Source organism: Mobula hypostoma, chromosome 8 (assembly GCF_963921235.1).
Source record: "Mobula hypostoma chromosome 8, sMobHyp1.1, whole genome shotgun sequence".
NCBI classification, from domain to species: domain Eukaryota; kingdom Metazoa; phylum Chordata; class Chondrichthyes; order Myliobatiformes; family Myliobatidae; genus Mobula; species Mobula hypostoma.
This window is the reverse complement of record NC_086104.1, coordinates 1,967,747-1,984,997: the sequence shown is the minus strand read 5'-3', so window position 1 is coordinate 1,984,997 and position 17,251 is coordinate 1,967,747. Positions and strand designations below refer to the sequence as shown.

The following is a 17,251-nucleotide window of genomic DNA, read 5'->3' as shown; positions in this document are numbered from 1 at the left end:
AAGCTAAATGAAAGCATCCAAGTCTGAGCCACAATTGCGACGGAGACTGCTGCTTGACTCCCACCCCACCCCACCCCCTCCCTCTCACTCCAACCCCATCCCTTCCCCACCCACCCCCCCACACACATTCCCACTCCCACTGTGTGTCTGACACTTGGGGTGGGTAATAGGATGGTGTGGAGGGAGGTACATTCGGTCTGACACTGTGAGTTTGTGATGGGATGGTGTAGAGGGATCTTTGCTCGGTCTCTGACCCTGTGAGCATATAATGGGTGGTTATGAAGGGTGCTTCTCTCTGTCTGTGACCCCGGGAGTGTGTGATGGGAGGATATGGAGGGAGCTTCATCCTGTGTCCTGATGTTGGGCATTTGTAGTGGGTCAGTAATGGAGGGAGCGTAGCTCTGTTTCTCACCCAGAACTACATGATGGGACTGTGGTTTGCACACTGCAGCAGTGGCCTTGACTGTGTTTTAACCGGAGATGTCTCTGCTGATTCCTGGCACCGTTCAGTACTCGGCAGTGCTGAACAAGGTCACTGCAGAGCGTTGTGTCCGGTCAGTGAATCACCGTCTTCCTGGATGGTCCAGGGATTAACCCCTCTTTGGCTGGGCCAGTTGCAGCTCACCCCTACATCCTGCTCTTGGCCCTCAACACCCCTTCCCAAGCATCAAACATCAAACAGTACAGCACAGAAACAGGCCCTTCGGCCCACAGAGTTGTGCCGAACCAATCATTAGCAACCAGATGGCTAACTAAAGTAATCCCTTCACCATACACAATGTTCATACCCTTCCATTTCCCTCACAGTCTTGTGCCTATCTGAACCTCTTTTAAAAGTCCCTGATGTACCTGCCTCTACCACCACCCCCAGACAGGTACCCACCACTCTCTGAGTGAAAAAACTTGCCCCTTGCATCTCCTTAGAAATTCCAGCCTCTCACTCCAGGTACAGGATGCTCAGTGGGATTGACTACAACTGCCCCCGGTTGTAGTTGTAAGGAGAGACGGGGTGGGAAGGGGCGTGTTTACTTGTCTGGTTTGTTGGGAAGGGACTTGTTTACTTGTTTGGTGTTGTTCAGCTGAACACTGTGGGCATGTATGTTTGCACTAGAGTGTGGAATTCATTGCCACAGATGGCTTTGGAGGCCAATTACTGGGTATATTTGAAGTGGAGGTTTGTATGTTCTTGACTAGGATCTTGATCTTTCAAAAATCATTCGACTCTGGAGGTGGTCCTGGAGGACTGGAAAATTGCAAATGTCACTCTATTCTTTAAGAAGGGAGGGAGGCAGAAGAAATGAAATTATGGACCAGTAAGCCTGATTGACCTCAGTGGTTGGGAAGATGTTGGAGTCAATTGTTAAGGATGAGGTGATGGAGTACTTGGTGACACAGGACAAGATAGGCCAAAGTCAGCATGGTGTCCTTAAGGGAAAATCTTGCCTGTTGGAATTCTTTGAGGAAATTATAAGTAGGATCAATAAAGGGGATGTAGTGGATGTTGTGTATTTGGAATTTCAGAAGGCCTTTGACAAGGTGCCGCACATGAGGCTGCTTACCAAGTTAGAAGCCCGTGGTATTACAGGAAAGTTACTGGCATGGTTAGAGCATTGGCTGATTGGTAGGAGGCAGCGAAAAGGATCCTTTTCTGGTTGGCTGCCAGTGACTAGTGGTGTTCCACAGGGGTCGGTGTTGGGACCACTTCTTTTTATTCTGTATATCAATGATTTAGATGGTGGAATAGATGGTGTTGTTGGCAAGTTTGCAGATGATACAAAGATTGGTGGAGGGGCAGGTAGTGTTGAGGAAAAAGGTAGGCTGCAGGAGGACTTAGACAGATTAGGAGGATGGGCGAGAAAGTGGTAAATTAAATACGAAGTTGGAAAATGGATGGTCAGGCACTTTGGTAGTAGAAATAAATGTGCAGGCTATTTTCTAAATGGGGAGAAAATCCAGGAATCTGAGCTGCAAAGGGACTAGGGAGTCCTTGTACAGAACACTCTGAAGGTTAACTTGCAGGTTGAGTCGGTGGTGAGGAAGGCAAATGCCATGTTAGCATTCATTTCAAGAGGTCTAGAATACAAGAGCAAGGATGTGATGCTGAGGCTTTATAAGGCACTGGTGAGGCCTCACCTTGAGCATTCTAAAGAGTTTTGGGCTCCTCGTCTAAGAAAAGATGTGCTGGCATTGGAGAGGGTCCAGAGGAGGTTCACAAGGATGATTCCAGTAATGAAAGGGTATTCGTTTGAGGACCATCTGATAGCTCTGGGTCTGTACTTGCTGGAATTTAGAAGGATGAGGGGAGATCTCATTGAAACTTTCCGAGTGTTGAAAGGCTGAGACTGAGTATATGTGGAAAGGATATTTCCTGTGGTGGGGGAGTCTAGGCAAGTCTAGGATAGGGGGGCGTCCTTTTAAAACAGAGATGTGGAAAAAATTCTTTAGCCAGAGGTTGGTGAATTTGTGGAATTTATTACCACAGGCAGTTGTGAAGGCCACGTTGTTGGGTGTATTTAAGGCAAAGGTTGGTAGGTTCTTGATTGGACATGGCATCAAAGTTTACAGGGAGAAGGCCGAGGAATGGGGTTCAGGAGGGGAAAAAAGGACCAGCATGATTGAATGGCAGAGCAGATTTGATGGGCCAAATGGCCTAATTATGCCCCTATGCCTTATGGTTTACGAGACTACAGTCAATTCACTCCCAACCCAGCACCCACAGATCAAATCCAACACCCGCAGACTACTCCAGCACCCACAGATTCTACACCATGCCCAGAGGCAACACCCAGCACCCACAGACCCCACCCAGAATCGCAGGCCCCACCATGTATCCATCAAACCCATCTAGTACCCATAGACTTGACACTGACCCCACCAAAAATCCACAGACTCCATCCGGAACCTACAGACACTACTGTGTACCCACTAAAACCCATCTAGTACCCATAGACCTGACACTGACCCCCACTATGTACCCACCAAACCCAGTTGGTACCCGTAGACCTCCCACTGACCCCACCCAGCACCCACAGACTCCACTCAGCACCCACAGGCCCCACCGGGTGTCCATCAAACCCATCTCGTACCCATAGACCCGGCACTGGCCCCACCCAGCACCCATTGACCCCACCATGTACCCACTAAAACCCATCTAGTACCCACAGACCTCCCACTGGCCCCACCCAGCACCCACTGACCCCACCTAGTACTCACAGACGTCTCCATGTACCCACCAAGCCCATTTACTACCCATCGACCTCCCACAGACCCCACCCAGCACCCATTGAACCCATCTAGAATGCATCAACCTCCTACAGACCCCACCCAGCACCCACTGAACCCATCTAGAACCCATTGACATCCCACAGACCCCACCCAGCACCCATTGAACCCACCAAACCCATTTACTACCCATCGACCTCCCACAGACCCCACCCAGCACCCATTGAACCCACCAAACCCATTTACTACCCATTGACCTCCCACAGACCCCACCCAGCACCCACTGAACCCACCAAACCCATTTACTACCCATCGGCCTCCCACCGACCCCACCCAGCACCCATTGAACCCATCTAGTACCCATTGACCTCCCATAGACCCCACCCAGCACCCATTGAACCCATCTAGTACCCATCGACCTCCCATAGACCCCACCCAGCACCCATTGAACCCATCTAGAACCCATCGACATCCCACAGACCCCACCCAGCACCTACAGACTCCACCACGTACCCACCGAACCCAACTAGTAGCCATAGACCCACCCAGCACCCAGCACCCAACACCAACAAGATGGGGAGACTTGAAGGAACAATATTTTATTTGTAAGCTCGGTCACAGAGATGCAGGAGGTTCAGAAATATGTGTGATCCAGGAGTTGAGATCCATGGGTCAGGGGCATAGGTTGGGGGTCAGAGGCACAGCCCGCGGGCCAGAGACACAAGTTGAGTGTCACTATCCAAGGATGCAGCCAGGTGGAGGTGTCAGTGTCCCCCAACCTGTGAGGCATTCTGCCCAGGGTTAGCATGTGCTGGTTGGCAGTGGGAGTTAGGCATTTGGCTGCTCTCCTGCCCATCCCTGGGCTCCAGCATCCTGGGTACTGCCCTACCCATGGAATCTCAGACCCCACTGTCCTGAACCCTCATGTGCTACCCTCCTCCAGGATCCTGTGAGCCAGGCCTGACCTGGGCCACCCTGAGGTGGGTTCACTTCAGGTATTCATCATTGTCCTGTGATAGATGCAGGGTCTTGAGCCGGGGCTGAAGGGTCTTCAGGTCTCCCATCAGCCTCTGCAGGGAGGCTTGGGTGAAGGGGGGCTGGTTGGGCAGCATCAGGCTCTGGAGAATGGCCTCCTCGAGTGGCGGCAACAAAGGCCTCAGGCTGTAGAGGTTCTGGCACTGCAGGCTCAGTGCGCCAACCTTCCCCTGCAGACCACCCAGCTGGTGGAAGGAGGCACGCAGGCGGGCCTGGGCCTCAGACAGCTGCCCCCGCCGCTCCTTCAGTTCCTGCTCAGCCCCCGCAATCTCGCTGAGCTCCATCTCGAGCTGCTGGGCCTGGGCCTGCAGCTCAGGCAGCTCCCCACCCAGCCGCTCGAGCAGCTGCTCGTCCTTGGAGACGCTGGAGCGGAGCTGGGAGCTGTCGTCCGATGCCACCTCCACCTGCGACTTGCTCAACTGGCGCTCCTTCTCAAAGGCCACAGCCATCGGGATCCCTGTGGTGGGGAGGGTAGAGGGGAAAGTGAGGCAAGTGACCACCCCCCTTCCCAGGGCCACCCGCTTCCGACCCCTCTCATCCCATTCACACCTAACCAAACCCACAGCCACGGGAATTGCAGTTGGGGGGAGGGGAAAGTGAGACGGGGTGATATCCTCCCACACCCTCATCCCCTCCATCCCACCCACAACCCCTCCACCTGTAAGGCCTCCCACAACCCCTGCATCAGATCAGTGCAGGCCACTGTTGATTAGTGCCCTTCCCAGATGACCAGCATTGACTAGTGCTGACTATGGCTGACCACCATTTACCAGTGATTCCACCCCCCCCCCGGTGATTCCCCCCATTGATAACCAGCATTGACTAGTGCCCGCTCACTGTTGACCACCGTTTAGCACTGTTGGGCAGCACCCTCCCCGAAGACTCACCCACACAGGGCAGCAGGAAGCTGAGCCCAATGCCGACGTCTCGCCCAGTCTGCTTCTCTCCGGCCTTGGCGCGAGCTGAACGCAGTGCGTCCTCGGCCTGGCGCAGGGAGACGGTGGCAGCCTGCAGCCGGCCGGCAGCCAGCTCCTTCTCACTCTCCATCTGCCGCACCTTGGTCTGGAGCTCCTGTAGGGCCGCGCTCTTTTCCCGGCGCTGGGTGCTCAGCTGACCGTACTGCGCCGTTGCCTTCTCACACACCTGATCCATCTGCTCGGACGCCTCCTGTGCGTGGCCGACTGCCAGCTTGGCCCCCTTGCTGGCCAACTCCACCTGCTGCTGGATCCCATCCACATCCAGCTCCTGGCCGCCAGGAGGGCTGCTGAGTGCAGTCCGCACCACTTTCAGCAGTGCGCCCAGGCTCTGCACCAGATGGGGCAGCGTACGCTCCTCAAACATCCGCTCCACTTCCTCCTCCATGGTCACTGCAATCACAGGATCAGTGATTCCATTTACCACCCGAGAGTGCAGACAGTATACAACCTGAAACTCTTACTCTTCACCGACATCCATGAAACAGAAGAAAATCCTCGAATGTCAGAAAATTTAGAACCCTCCCCTCCCGCGCACAAGCAGCAGCAAAGCATCACCCTGTCCCTTTCACTCCCCCCACTTATTCCCGAAGAAAGCATCAGCTGCCCCCACCATCCACCATGAAAACGACAGGTAAGCCCCCAAGAGACAGTGATCTGGAATCCGTGAAAGACCATTGTTCATCCCAACAACTGGACATGCTACAGGCTCTCTCGAACAGTCAGTATATTGCCAGAGGGGTGCCAAGGTAATACATTGCCCAAAATCACAGTCCCAAATTAAACATTTCAGTAAACACAATCCTGAAATGCGCTGACTGGAAACACAGTCCCAAAATATATTGGCCAAAGACACATTCCCAACGGACACTGCCGGAAACACAGACCCGAAATATGCAGCCTGGAAACACAGTCCAACATGAAACATAGTTCTAAAATACACCGTCCGAAACGCAGTCCCAAAACGCCTGCCTGAAAACAGCCCACCCCAAAACATAGTACACAAGTCCAAAAACACAGAGTGCAACACAGCCCACCCTGAAACACCCAGCCACCCAACACCTGCACAAAAATTTCACCCCGAAACACCCAGCCACCCAACAGCACCCACTGCAAACCCAGCACCCACACGCCTTCTTCACACCCTGTCAACCTGTAACACCACCTGCAGGGAGCTATGTACATGTTCCCTACGGTCTACGACACCCCCCTAGGGACTTGCCGCTCTCTGTGTACGTCCTGTTCTGGAAATTCCCAAAATAAATCACCACCCATTGGGCGAATTGCATCTTCCATTCCAACAGGCACCCTGCCCGTCGTTCGAGATCCCACTGTAACCTCCCTCCCGGTCGTGGTGTCCGGCACAGACATATTAACCACCTCACCTACAATCTCAGCACCCCGTACAGATGACGGACAGCAGTGGACCCAGTCCCGATCCCTGCAGCGCACCACTGGTCGCAGGCTTCTTGTCTGAACGACAACCTACCGCGACCCGCCGTCTCACCTCACCTTCAGCTCTCCACCCAGTCGACGACCGCACCTTCGGTCCACGGGTTCTCACCTTCCAACCCAGCCAGCCCCCGGCAGAGAGGAACGGTGAGGAAGAAAACTGGGAGAGGGACAAAGAGGGGAGGAAGGGAGGGGAAATGGTGGAGGAAGAGCGGGGAGAGAGAAGGGGATGGAGAAAGTTTCGGGGGAGAGGAGAATAGGGCGAAGAGCGAGGGATAGACAGAAATTCGGATGAAGGGGAGAGAGATCCAAAGGAGGGGGGAGAGAGAGGGGGGGGATGGAGAAAAATTCGGAGCAGAGGAGAGAGAGAGGAAACGAGGAAAGAAAGAGGAGACGGAGACCTAATTGTGAAAGAGAGAGGGTGTGGGCGAATGATTGAGGAGAGGGCAAATGAACAAAATGGCTGAAGAAAGAATGGATAGATGGATAGTAAAGATCGTGTTGGAGAGAAAGGGGATGGAGGGAGGGAACGTGGAGACAGGGGGAGTAAGGGCGAGGAGGAGGACCGTGAGACTCGGAATGTGGAGAGAAAGGAGAAAATGCAGACACAATGGTGGGTGGGGGATGTGAGGAGGAAGGGGATTGTGGCACCGAGACCGCGGAGGGGTATCTACGAGTCTCTGGGTGAGACCTGGACGCGACGGCGCCCCGTCCGACGAAGCGTTAAGGCAGAAGGAGAAAGGTCGGAGAAATTCTAGCACCACAGTTCGCCGCCCCCTCCCCTCTCATCCCCAGCCTCCCCTCCTTCCATCCATCCACCCACTAACCCCACTTCCCCACCCCTCCGCCCTAATTACCTTCCCCAGTCGCAGGCACCTGTCCCGACGCCGAGCGAACCTCAGCCGCGAGTCCCGCAGGTGACAGGCGCAACTGCGTGCGGGAAGGAAGGGAGCCGGGGAGGGAAGGAGGGAGCGCTGGGGGAGGAGGGAAGGGAGGGAGCACCGCGGAGGAAAGAGAGCGGAACGGGGGGGAAAGGAGGGAGCGCGATGTCCGGGCGAGGAATGTGCAGACGGGGAGTGAGCGGCTGACGCGGACCGCGACTCACCGACGTCCACTCAGCCGCCAAGGTCCCGGAATGGAGCAGACTGATTTGGAAATTTTCCAGAAGTCCGGGACATCTGGACCAGCCGCCACCTGGGTGAAGACAGAGCAGTCCCGACAGGCCGAATGGCCAACTCCTGCTCTCCTTTCGTATATCCAGATAAGCAGTCTGCCCCCTCCTCTCTCAGACAGACTGACCCGTCCTTTACAGACAGTCTGACCACTCGGGTCCCATACATTCCATCCCAGAAAACCTGACCCCTCCTGTTCCAGACAAACCAGCCTCCTACCTCAGATAGACCCATAAAACCATAAGATATAGGAGCAGAATTAGGCCATTTGGCCCATCGAATCTGTTCTGCCATTTCATCAAGGCTGATCCATTTTCCTCTCAGCCCCAATCTCCTGCCTTCTCCCCATATCCCTTCTTGCCCTGACCAATCAAGAATCTGTCTACGCTGCCTTAAATAAATATAAAGACTTGGCCTCCACAGCAGCATCTGGCCACAGATTCAGCCTTCCTATACCAGACAGACAGACCCATACAGTCGAGACAGTCTGAACCCTCCCGTCCCAGATGGACTGCCTCCTTCTGTCCTAGGCAGCCCGACACCTCCCTTGTCCCAGACAGACTAACCACTCTCCTGTCCCTGACAGACTGACTCCTCCTGTCTCAGTCAGACACACCCCTGCTATGCCTGACAGACTGATACCTCCTGTACCAGAAAGAATGACCCCTCCTGCTCCAAATAGACTGACCGCTTGCCATTCCCAGACACTCTGTCTTTTCTTATCCCAGACATACTGACAACTTCCCGTCCTTTTCAAGCTGACTCCTGTTTCAGGCAGCCTGACCATCCCATCCCAGACAGAATAACCTCTGCAGTCCCAGGCTGACCGCACCCGTCCCAGACAGATAACCTCCACCTGTCCCAACCATCTGACCACCCCTGTAATAGACAGACTGGCACCTCCATTCCTCGATCATCTGCCACCTTCCTATCCCAGACAGTCTGAGCCACATGTCAGACAGAGTAACCAGTCCCATCCTAGACAGACTGACTTGTCCAGTCCTAGAGAGTCTGACCAACCGCCTTTTCTCAGACAGGCTGACCCACTCCCCTGTCCCAAACACTCTCACCACTCCTGTCCCAGATAGTCTGACCCTCCTGACCAAGACAGACTGACCCTCAGGTCACAGACAGACTGACCCCCCGTCACAGACAGACTGGCCCACCCATCACAGACAGACTGACCCTCCCACTGAGACTGACTGACCATCCTATCAGAGACAGACTAACCCTCCCGTCACAGACAGACCGACCATCCTGGACTGACAGACCCTCCCGTCACAGATAGACTGACCCTCCCACTGAGACTGACTGACAATCCTGTCAGAGACAGACTAACCCTCCTGTCACAGACAGACTGACTGACCCTCCCATCATGGACAGAGTGACTCTCTTGTCACGGACTGACTGAACCTGGTGTCACTGACAGATTGACTCCCAGAATGACTGACCCTCCCGTCACAGACAGACTGACCCACCCATCACAGACAGACTGACCCTCCAATCACAGACAGATCAATCCTCCCGTCACAGACAGACCGACCATCCTGTCACAGACGGACAGGCTGACCCTCCCATCACGGACGGACAGATCGACCCTCCCATCACGGACGGACAGACTGACCCTCCCATCACAGACAGTCTGACCCTCCCGTCACAGACAGTCTGACCCTCCCATCACAGACAGTCTGACCCTCCCGTCTCAGACAGACCGACCCTCCCGTCTCAGACAGACCGACCCTGCCATCATGGGCAGACTGACCCTCCTGTATCAAACTGATCCTCCTATCACAGACAGTCTGATCCTTCTGTCGCAGACAGAGTGACCATCCTATCCCAGACAGACTGAACCTGTCATCACGAACTGACTGACCCTCCTGTCATCACGGACTGACTGACCCTCCTGTCACACACAGACTGACCCTCCCATCACACACAGACTGTACCTCCTATCACTGACAGACTGACCCTCCCGTCACAGACTGTGTGATCCTCCTGTCACAGACAGACTGACCCTCCCATCACAGAGAGACTGACCCTCCTGTCACAGACTGTGTGACTGTCCTGTCACAGACAGACTGAACCTCCCATCACAGAGAGACTGACCCTCCCGTCACAGACTGTGTGACCCTCCAGTCACAGACCGACTGACACCCCAGTCACAGACTGACTGACACCCCCGACACAGACAAACTGACCATCCCATCATAGACTGACTGATCTTCCCATCAGAGACAGGTAACTGAACCTCCTGTAACAGACAGTCTGACTCTCCCATTACAGACTGACAGACCCTCCCGTCACAGACTGACTGACTGATCCTCCCATCACCGACAGACTGATCCTCCCATCACAGACTGTGTGACCCTCCAGTCACAGACTGACAGACTCTCCCATCACAGACAGACTGACCCTCCCTTCACAGACTGACTGATCCTCCTGTCACAGACTGACAGACTCTCCTGTCACAGACTGACAGACTCTCCCGTCACAGACAGACTGACCATCCCATCACGGACAAACTGACCCTCCTGTGTCAGTCAGTTTGACACCTATGCACTCCGTGCAGACACGCTGGCATCCTCTCTCCTGTCACAGACAGTCTGACTACCCATTTTCCAGACACGCTGACCTCTCCAGATAGACTAGCGTCTCTGTTGCTGAGAGACTGATCACTCCCATCCCAGACAGAACGTGCCCTCCTGTCCCAGAGAGTCTGACCCCTCCCGCCCCAACACGGACACCCTGACCCTCCCGTCACAGACAGACTGACCCTCCCATCACACACAGTCTGACCCTCCCGTAACATACAGACTGACCCTCCCGTCACAGACAGTCTGACCCTCCCGTCACGAACACCCTGACCCTCCCATCACAGACTGACAGACCGACCCTCCCGTCACAGACAGACTGACCCTCCCATCACAGAATGACTGACCCTCCTGTCACAGACTGACAGACCGACCCTCCCGTCATGAACACCCTGACTCCCCCATCACAGACAGTCTGACCCTCCCATCACAGACTGACAGAACGACCCTCCCGTCACAGACAGACCGACCCTCCCATCACAGATAGACTGACTGACCTTCCCATCACGGACAGACAGACCCTCCCATCACGGACAGACAGACCCTCCCGTCACAGACAGACTGACCCTCCCATCACACACAGTCTGACCCTCCCGTAACATACAGACTGACCCTCCCATCACGAACACCCTGACCCTCCCGTCACAGACAGACTGACCCTCCCATCACACACTGACAGACCGACTCTCCCGTCATGAACACCCTGACCCTCCCATCACAGACAGTCTGACCCTCCCATCACAGACAGATCAATCCTCCCGTCACAGACAGACCGACCATCCCGTCACAGACGGACAGACTGACCCTCCCAGCACGGACGGACAGATCGACCCTCCCATCAGGGACGGACAGACTGACCCTCCCGTCACGGATAGACTGAGCGACCTTCCCATCACGGACAGGCAGACTCTCCCGTCACAGACAGACTGACCCTCCCGTCACGGATGGACAGACTGACCCTCCCGTCACAGACGGACTGACCCTCCTGTCACAGACTGACGGACCGACCCTTCCGTCACGGATAGACTGACCGACCTTCCCGTCACGGACAGACAGACCCTCCTGTCACAGACAGACTGACCCTCCCGTCACGAACACCCTGACCCTCCCATCACAGAAGGACAGATCGACCCTCCCATCACAGACAGACCGACCCTTCCGTCACGGATAGACTGACCAACCTTCCCATCACGGACGGACAGATCCTCCCGTCACGGACAGACAGACTCTCCCATCACAGACAGATCGACCCTCTCGTCACGGACAGACTGACCATCCTATGCCAGTCGGTCTGCACCCCACCCCCCCACCCCGTGCAGACACACTGGCCTCCTCTGTCCAGTCAGATTAACCCCTCCTGTCACAACAGTCTGATTACCCCTACCCAGTCATGCTGACACCTCCTCACCCAAACAGACTGATGCCTCCTGTCTCAGAAAAACTGATTCCTCACATTCAAGATGGAATAACCCCTCCAGTCACATACTGAATGACTTTTCCCATCTCAGACTGTCTGACCAATCTCCTGTCCCAGACACAGCAACCTGTCCCTGCCATTGTCTGACTTTCCCTGTCTATGACAAGCTGTCCCACTCTGTCCCAGACAGTCTGACCTCTTCTAACCCAAACTGTCTGGCCCATCCTAACCCAGACGGACTGACCCCTCATAACCCGGATAGCCTGACCCCTCCTAACTCAGATAGACGTAACCACTTCTGTCTCAGATAGATTGACTCCATTCATCCCAGACAGACTGACCCAAACAGCCTGTCCCACTCCCCGACCCAGACAGACTGATGCCTCCTGTCCCAGACAGACTGGCTCCTCCCTTCACAGACTGACAGAAGCCTCCCATCCCAGACATTCTGCCTGCTCCTCATCCAATGACAAGACACTACTGTCATTCTGGGCCTCACCCCCTGTGCTGGGTACAGGAGAGGCCATTCAGCCTGTGAACCGAACCCTACCTGCATCACCCTCAGCACCCTTCTCTACCCCAACCCACCTTATTCCTTGACAGCCTCTGCCAGCCTATCGTTCTCACTGCTTCAGGTGAATTCAGTGACTGGGGTGTCACATCTCGGGGGAGTGTGTTTCCAAGCTTCCTCCCTCATCCCTCTGGGTGAAGACCCTTTCCCATATGTCAGTCCCATACTGACCAACATGTCATTCCCCCCACCCCTCCGGTCCTGAACCCAGCCTGTGTTTCACTGAGATCATCTCAAATCTGGAGAACAGAACCTTTCACCTAGTTCAGCACACCTCCCACACCTTCACTCTGCTCTTCCTGTGCTAGGTAGATCTTTGGGTAAGGAGACCAGCGCATAGACCATAGAGAACAGGCAGCGTCCAGGTAAATCTCCTCTACCCCCTCTCCAAAGCTTCCAAATCCTTTCTATAGTGAGGCAACCAAATCAGAACACAATCCTCCAAGAACCGTCCACCACACTCACCAAGGTCCTGTCTAATTGTTTGGACAGTCTGCTTATCCACTTGAACTATCTCAGGTGAGGCCAACGTACAACTACCCCTCCCAGTCACCCCCTGGGGGTGTGGGGGTAGTTAGGAAGCTGGCACTTGGGAGACTGCAGAGGAGGACAGGGAGTGGGGAGATCATAGACAACATTAATGATGGGAGATGGCACTTCAGCTGAGTGGGGAAGGAGATGGAGGCTGTTGATCTTAGATGATGTACTAGGGTCTGGTAGACACTGAGGGAGCTGAGTGAGGGAGCAGACTATAGCAGTGATCTGTGACTTCCGCTACCTCCCAGCACTAATCTCCAGCCCCTAATCCCACTTCCCTACCCACACTCCAGACCAATGTTGCCACCAACTCCCACTGACAACACTCACAGACACACAGCAGCCCTGCATTTCAACAGCTGTGTGTGTGTGTGTGTGTGTGTCAGTATCTCCATCCTGCTCTCTCAGTAATCTGTAGGCTCTCCGCCGCAGTTGTGGGTGTGGGGGGATGGAGTGGTGGGTTTGTGGTTTGGGAGGGTGGGGATGCGGACTGTGACAGTGAATTTCTCTGAGAGAACAAACAGCCGCTGGAGAGAGTGAGGCAATGGAATCAGTGAGTGTGCCCTGGGGGAAGAGGCCATCCCCAGCCACTGCCTCCTGTTTACCTTCCTGATCCTGATCCTGATCCTGCCATTTCCATCCTGGGGAAATGTTTCGTTCTTTCCAGCGACTGGCAGCAGAACCCAGGGGAATTCACCAAAAACACAGCCTTTCCCCACCCATCAAAAACAACTGGAGACAACAGCCACAACTGGCCAAACAGGCTGCAGCTTGTAGGGAGTCAACCCTTCACCTGGCAAGGAGATCCCGGCCCCACAGAGGCTACCCAACGTACTAACCACTCTGACCACCCTCTCAGCCATACCCTCCCATTACCCCCAACCCTACACTTTACCCCACAACCCTACCCTTAACCCCACAACCCACCCATCACCCCAACCCACCCATTACCCCACAACCTACCCATTACCCCCAACTGACCCATTACCCCAACCCTACACTTTACACACACCCCACCCATTACCCCAACCCTACCCTTTACACCACAACCCACCCATTACCCCCAACTGACCCATTACCCCAACCCAACCCAACCCTACACTTTACACACACCCCACCCATTACCCCACACCCCACCCATTACCCCAACCCTACCCATTATCCCATACCCCACCCATTACCCACAACCCACCCATTACCCCCAACTGACCCATTACCCCAACCCAACCCTACACTTTACACACACCCCACCCATTACCCCCAACTCACCCGTTACCCCAACCCTACCCATTAGCCCCAACCCTACCCTTTACCCCACAACCCACCCATTACCCCATACCCCACCCATTACCCACAACCCACCCATTACCCCCAACTGACCCATTACCCCAACCCAACCCAACCCTACACTTTACACACACCCCACCCATTTCCCCCAACTCACCCGTTACCCCAACCCTACCCATTAGCCCCAACCCTACCCTTTACCCCACAACCCACCCATTACCCCATACCCCACCCATTACCCACAACCCACCCATTACCCCCAACTGACCCATTACCCCAACCCAACCCAACCCTACACTTTACACACACCCCACCCATTTCCCCCAACTCACCCATTACCCCAACCCACCCATTACCCCCAACCCTACACTTTACACACACACACCACCCATTACCCCACACCCCACCCGTTACCCCAACCCTACCCATTACCCCCAACCCTACCCTTTACCCCACAACCCACCCATTACCCTCAACCTTACCCTTAACCCCACAACCCACCCATTACCCCACAACGCACCCATTACCCCACAACCCACCCATTACCCCAACCCTACCCTTTACCCCAACCCTATCCTTTACCCCACAACCCACCCATTACCCTCAACCCTACCCTTTACCCCACAACCCACCCATCACCCCAACTGACCCATTACCCCACACCCCACCCATTACCCCAACCCTACACTTTACACACACCCCACCCATTACCCCCAACTCACCCATTACCCCAACCCTACCCATTACCCCCAACCCTACCCTTTACCCCACAACCCACCCATTACCCCACAACCCACCCATTACCCACAACCCTACCCTTTACCCACAACACACAACCCACCCATTACCCCAACCCTACCCTTTACCCCACCCCTACCCTTTACCCCACAACCCACCCATTACCCTCAACCCCACCCCTAACTCCACAACTCTACCCTTTACCCCACAACCCACCCATTACCCTCAACCCCACCCTTAACTCCACAACTCTACCCTTTACCCCACAACCCACCCATTACCCTCAACCCTACCCTTTACCCCACAACCTTACCCTTAACTCCACAACCCTACACTTTACACACACCCCACCCATTACCCCCAACTCACCCGTTACCCCAACCCACCCATTACCCCAAACCCTACACTTTACACACACACACCACCCATTACCCCACACCCCACCTGTTATCCCAACCCTACCCATTACCCCCAACCCTACCCTTTACCCCACAACCCACCCATGACCCTAACCCACCCATTACCCCACACCCCACCCATTACCCACAACCCACAGCCCACCCATTACCCCAACCCTACCCTTTACACCACACCCCACCCATTACCCCAACCCTACCCTTTACACCACAACCCACCCATTACCCCCAACTGACCCATTACCCCAACCCAACCCAACCCTACACTTTACACACACCCCACCCATTACCCCACACCCCACCCATTACCCCAACCCTACCCTTTACCCCACAACCTACCCATTACCCCATACCCCACCCATTACCCACAACCCACCCATTACCCCCAACTGACCCATTACCCCAACCCAACCCTACACTTTACACACACCCCACCCATTACCCCCAACTCACCCGTTACCCCAACCCTACACATTAGCCCCAACCCTACCCTTTACCCCACAACCCACCCATTACCCCACAACCCACCCATTACCCCATACCCCACCCATTACCCACAACCCACCCATTACCCCCAACTGACCCATTACCCCAACCCAACCCAACCCTACACTTTACACACACCCCACCCATTTCCCCCAACTCACCCATTACCCCAACCCACCCATTACCCCCAACCCTACACTTTACACACACACACCACCCATTACCCCACACCCCACCCGTTACCCCAACCCTACCCATTACCCCAACCCTACCCTTTACCCCACAACCCACCCATTACCCTCAACCTTACCCTTAACCCCACAACCCACCCATTACCCCACAACCCACCCATCGCCCCAACCCACCCATTACCCCACAACCCACCCATTACCCCAACCCTACCCTTTACCCCAACCCTATCCTTTACCCCACAACCCACCCATTACCCTCAACCCTACCCTTTACCCCACAACCCACCCATCACCCCAACTGACCCATTACCCCACACCCCACCCATTACCCCAACCCTACATTTTACACACACCCCACCCATTACCCCAACTCACCCATTACCCCAACCCTACCCATTACCCCCAACCCTACCCTTTACCCCACAACCCACCCATTACCCCACAACCCACCCATTACCCCAACCCTACCCTTTACCCACAACCCACAACCCACCCATTACCCCAACCCTACCCTTTACCCCACCCCTACCCTTTACCCCACAACCCACCCATTACCCTCAACCCCACCCTTAACTCCACAACTCTACCCTTTACCCCACAACCCACCCATTACCCTCAACCCTACCCTTTACCCCACAACCTTACCCTTAACTCCACAACCCTACACTTTACACACACCCCACCCATTACCCCCAACTCACCCGTTACCCCAACCCACCCATTACCCCAAACCCTACACTTTACACACACACACCACCCATTACCCCACACCCCACCTGTTATCCCAACCCTACCCATTACCCCCAACCCTACCCTTTACCCCACAACCCACCCATGACCCTAACCCACCCATTACCCCACACCCCACCCATTACCCACAACCCACAGCCCACCCATTACCCCAACCCTACCCTTTACACCACACCCCACCCATTACCCCAACCCTACCCTTTACACCACAACCCACCCATTACCCCCAACTGACCCATTACCCCAACCCAACCCAACCCTACACTTTACACACACCCCACCCATTACCCACACCCCACCCATTATCCCATACCCCACCCATTACCCACAACCCACCCATTATCCCATACCCCACCCATTACCCACAACCCACCCATTACCCCCAACTGACCCATTACCCCAACCCAACCCA

The 17,251-nt window shown here is 55.0% G+C and overlaps 1 protein-coding gene across 1 annotated transcript; it reads right to left on the bottom strand.

The window, feature by feature from the left end:
- Nucleotides 1-3,811: 3,811 nt before the first annotated feature.
- LOC134350027 (uncharacterized) lies at nucleotides 3,812-7,771 on the bottom strand. The gene is made up of 3 exons (XM_063054933.1): nucleotides 7,541-7,771; nucleotides 5,145-5,624; nucleotides 3,812-4,714 (listed from the first exon to the last, which is right to left on the bottom strand). The coding sequence occupies exons 2-3, from the start codon at nucleotides 5,617-5,619 to the stop codon at nucleotides 4,209-4,211; spliced, it is 981 nt and encodes a 326-aa protein (XP_062911003.1). The 5' UTR covers nucleotides 5,620-5,624; nucleotides 7,541-7,771; the 3' UTR covers nucleotides 3,812-4,208.
- Between the last annotated feature and the right edge of the window lie 9,480 nt (nucleotides 7,772-17,251).

Excerpts from the sequence above, each read along its gene's own strand:
- LOC134350027 (XM_063054933.1), bottom strand. The coding sequence starts at position 5,619 with ATGGAGGAGGAAGTGGAGCGGATGTTTGAGGAGCGTACGCTGCCCCAT. Across the intron at positions 4,715-5,144 it reads CTTCCTGCTGCCCTGTGTGG|GGATCCCGATGGCTGTGGCC; the intron begins GTGAGTCTTCGG and ends TCCCCACCACAG.